At 29.9% G+C, this 3,608-nt stretch overlaps 1 protein-coding gene across 1 annotated transcript; it reads right to left on the bottom strand.

Moving 5' to 3' along the window:
* Positions 1–385: 385 nt before the first annotated feature.
* Positions 386–2,724, bottom strand: LOC114278939 (uncharacterized). Its single transcript, XM_028221097.2, has 3 exons — positions 2,465–2,724; positions 1,847–2,173; positions 386–656 (listed from the first exon to the last, which is right to left on the bottom strand). Exons 1-3 carry the CDS (start codon positions 2,532–2,534, stop codon positions 505–507), a joined length of 549 nt encoding a protein of 182 aa, XP_028076898.1. The 5' UTR covers positions 2,535–2,724; the 3' UTR covers positions 386–504.
* Positions 2,725–3,608: the final 884 nt, after the last annotated feature.

Raw genomic sequence — 3,608 nt, 5'->3', positions numbered from 1 at the left:
TGTACACACTCGAGATTTGCCGATTGTCCTACTCCGGTTAAACCAACATTAAGTAGTTGACTCCGAATTCGGTAGAGGATAAGGGTAGAAAGTTTACTCATTAACTAAATATATATATATAAAATAATAGCCTTTAAACATTTCAAGTGAATTAAATAAAATAAAATAAGAAATAATCATTTTATTTCATCATAAGCATTGCAAGATATAATTATTCTTAATTTCTTTTTCTATATATAATTTTTTTTTTTATAAATACGCGGAACTAATCACAACCATCCAATTAAGTGACATTGTTATATCGTTTTTGTAAATAAAATTCGTTTGCATTTTAAAAATATGAAAAATGGATTCTCAATATATAATAGTATTTACTGATCACACATTTGGAAAAAGAAATTATCAATAGAATCTGTAGCTCAATTATGTAACATAATTATTGACAAACCAATACATAAACTTCAAATGAAAATGCTTCAAAACGAAATTTGGTGCAAAAGTAATTTAGAAGAAAGCAGGAGAAGGGGCAGGGACTGCAGCGAGGTGAGACACTTCGCTGGCAAGAGGACCAGGTGCAGCACCAGAGCTCGAAAGTTCAAACATGGCGCGGTGAGGATTGGTTCTCTGTCTCTCACAAAGATCTGGCAAAAATACTCCTACACAATTTAAAACATTTAGGCCTAGTTTAGGAAAATGTTATTTAGTAATTTTTTATTTTTTAGTTAAAATATGAGGTAAAAGAAATTCATATATTTGAAATGACTTTTTAATTTTTTTTGAAAAAATGTGTAAAAAGTAGAGACAAAAAAGAATATTTGACTTTTTGATCTAGGTCGTTGGCTTTTTAATTTTTTTAGCGACTTTTTGACTTTTAGATTAAAACAGTGAATTACCAAATGAGCCCTTAATAACAATTAAGTCACTTTTGATCTCAAGTTTAAAATAGATTTAATATTTTAAACCCAAAAAAAAATAAAATTGTCATCAAGAATTCGAGCTGGGGAAGTGATGTGGTCCTTTTAACGAGGACAATACTTTGATTGGAGTGGAAGAAAATTAAGTTACAAGAAAGGTATATGTATTGCGATTTTCACAAGTTAATAAGATTAAAAAATATGTACGAGCATAGCTATTTTTTGATACAGTTTCTAAAAACTGATTATTAAAATGTTTATATTTCATGCTGTGACTATTTCAATGAGACAGGATTTTTTGTCCTGAATTTTTGTTATTTCAAAATATTCACAATTATTAAATTGTCTTAAATTTTCACATATCAAAATTCTTCCATAATCTAATAATTATTAAATTTTGAGACATGATAACATTCTTATATAATTTATAATAGTTGTGATTATTTTAAAAACAGAAGAACAAAAGTATGAGAGGATCTTGACCCATTTCAATCATCAGAGGTCAATCGTCAGAGGTTTGATATTTTAAATCGACAATACTATCATCTCAACATAAAATACTTAAAAAAGTCTTAGAATTTCACATCAGTAGTCATGATTCATTTGAGTGTGGCCCTACAATACTAACTTTCAATATACACTATTAATTTAACTTTCAATATACACTATTGATTTAAAATTCATGATAGCATTAAGAACATTTTTCAAAGACCATATCTTTTTTTTTATCTTAAATAAATAATGACTTTCCCATCTAACAAAAATGTAGTTAGTGCACCATTCACCTTATAAAAAAAATAAAATGTTACACATAAATAAATTTGTTTTCTTTTCTTTCCTTTTTAAAAATCCCAACATTGTGAACGATTTATGTGCAAATAAAAGAATTGTTTATTTTTTATTTTATTATTATTGTTGGTTTTTATTCATACCTTCGCCGGCGGCCAAGTTGAAGTAGAGATCAACAATGTTAGGGCAATTCTGGTAACAGTCAGAGGAGCAAAGCATGGCAGTGAATTGTGACTCAAGCAATGCATCCGATGATATCCCAACGTTGTTCCTATCGACACCGCACGTGCTGACGCATTCGTCGGTCTCAATGTATTCGGACATCCTCTCCACCACCACCTCCGATGTCTTACATTGGTAATCTACCTTTCCCTCCTTCGTCTCCTCATTTTCCAAAACACATCTCTTCCCAGACGATGATATCGAAAATGAACATACATCTACTGGCAAGTCCTCACATATAATCTCACCTTAAAAAATATATATAAATTTATAAATTAGCCAAAATGAAATGATCACACAAACCAGTTATAGAAATAGATACAGAATGTATATAGATGGATCAAAAAAATTAATTTATGAAATCATGAGCTCGTAGCAAAATTGAAAGAAAATACAGAATAAAAGATATGTGGATCACATTCATTCCAGGTGTAACATATGATGTGCTTATATTAATAGTTTGATTGTATAGTAAGATCCAAAAGACACTGACTAGGATCAGTTCTCGATTATAAATATATATATATATACTTATGTACCTAGAGTTCCTTGGAGGAAGAGAGAGCAAGCAAAGAAGAGGATGAATGACAATTTGATTGAAGAGGCCATGCTTTTGAAAATGAAAGTCTTCGTTGTTTTTTTTTTTTTTTTTTTTTTTTTGGATATATTTGGAGAAGCAATGGAAGTGATAAGAACTTGTGAGGTTATGTGGAGAGCGGAGAGGGGAGAGAGATATGAGCAATGAAAGAGAGAATGTTGGCTTATATATAGAGTGAGATACAGATACGGCCTTTAATGTGCTTTTTTGCTAAGTAATAAATTTGCGCCAAATTTAACGCGTTCCCTAAATTTTTGGGGACGTGTTTGGTGGCTCACTATTGGCTGGTAGGTCTCTTTAGACTTTTTCGTTGGAGACATGGCTCTTGTATAGTATAATACGTGCTTTCATTTTCAGACGCCAAACAATGACGTGTGTGTATGGATGCCTCAATGAATGTTGAAGGTTTCTAACACTGGGGAACCTTCCGTACCCTCTCGCAAATTTGAGCTCATTCGGTTGTTTGGAAATACGTCACATAGTATTTTATGATAATATGGTTAGTGAAAAATGTTGAATATTAATTATTTATCTTGAATGATTGATAAATATAAAGAAACATAATGAATAATAATTGGTGAGAGAATATGATCATATAATACTATGAAACTATTGTATAATTTTCTAACAAATTTCTCATTCTCAACTAAATATTAGATGTATCAATGATTTCACCTGACGATATTATTTGATTTTGTAGTAAGAATGATAATATTGTTAGGCTAATGGCAAAAAGTACTTGTTCATCTAATCTTATCTTTTATTAGCCAATAACACCACATAACATAACTGGAATGTTTAGTGTAGATTAAATAAGTTACTTAGAGTAAGGTCTCATTTAGGAACAAGTTATTTTAGTAATTTTTTGATTTTTTATGAAAAATATATAAAAAAGTAAAAAGAGTAATGTGATGGCTAAAATATTTAGTCCTCAAACAAGGCCTAACTCCAACGCTATTCTTTATTTTTCGCTAGATAAAAAAAAACGAAATTCTTTTTATTTTAACCATTTTTTTTTTTTTTGGCTCTAACGCTACTCTTAGTTTGCCTATTAATCCACACAAACTATTTATAGAGTCATCTAA

The sequence above is a fragment of the Camellia sinensis genome, chromosome 3, assembly GCF_055761805.1.
Source record: "Camellia sinensis isolate YWXY chromosome 3, ASM5576180v1, whole genome shotgun sequence".
Lineage (NCBI taxonomy): Eukaryota > Viridiplantae > Streptophyta > Magnoliopsida > Ericales > Theaceae > Camellia > Camellia sinensis.
This window is presented reverse-complemented; position numbering and strand designations above follow the sequence as displayed.

What these genes read in the sequence shown, in the direction of transcription:
- LOC114278939 (XM_028221097.2), bottom strand. Translation starts at nt 2,534, where the DNA reads ATGGCCTCTTCAATCAAATTGTCATTCATCCTCTTCTTTGCTTGCTCT. An exon ending in CTTCCTCCAAGGAACTCTAG is followed by an intron (nt 2,174 to 2,464) that starts GTACATAAGTAT and finishes ATATTTTTTAAG; the next exon opens with GTGAGATTATATGTGAGGAC. An exon ending in CAACTTGGCCGCCGGCGAAG is followed by an intron (nt 657 to 1,846) that starts GTATGAATAAAA and finishes TAAATTGTGTAG; the next exon opens with GAGTATTTTTGCCAGATCTT.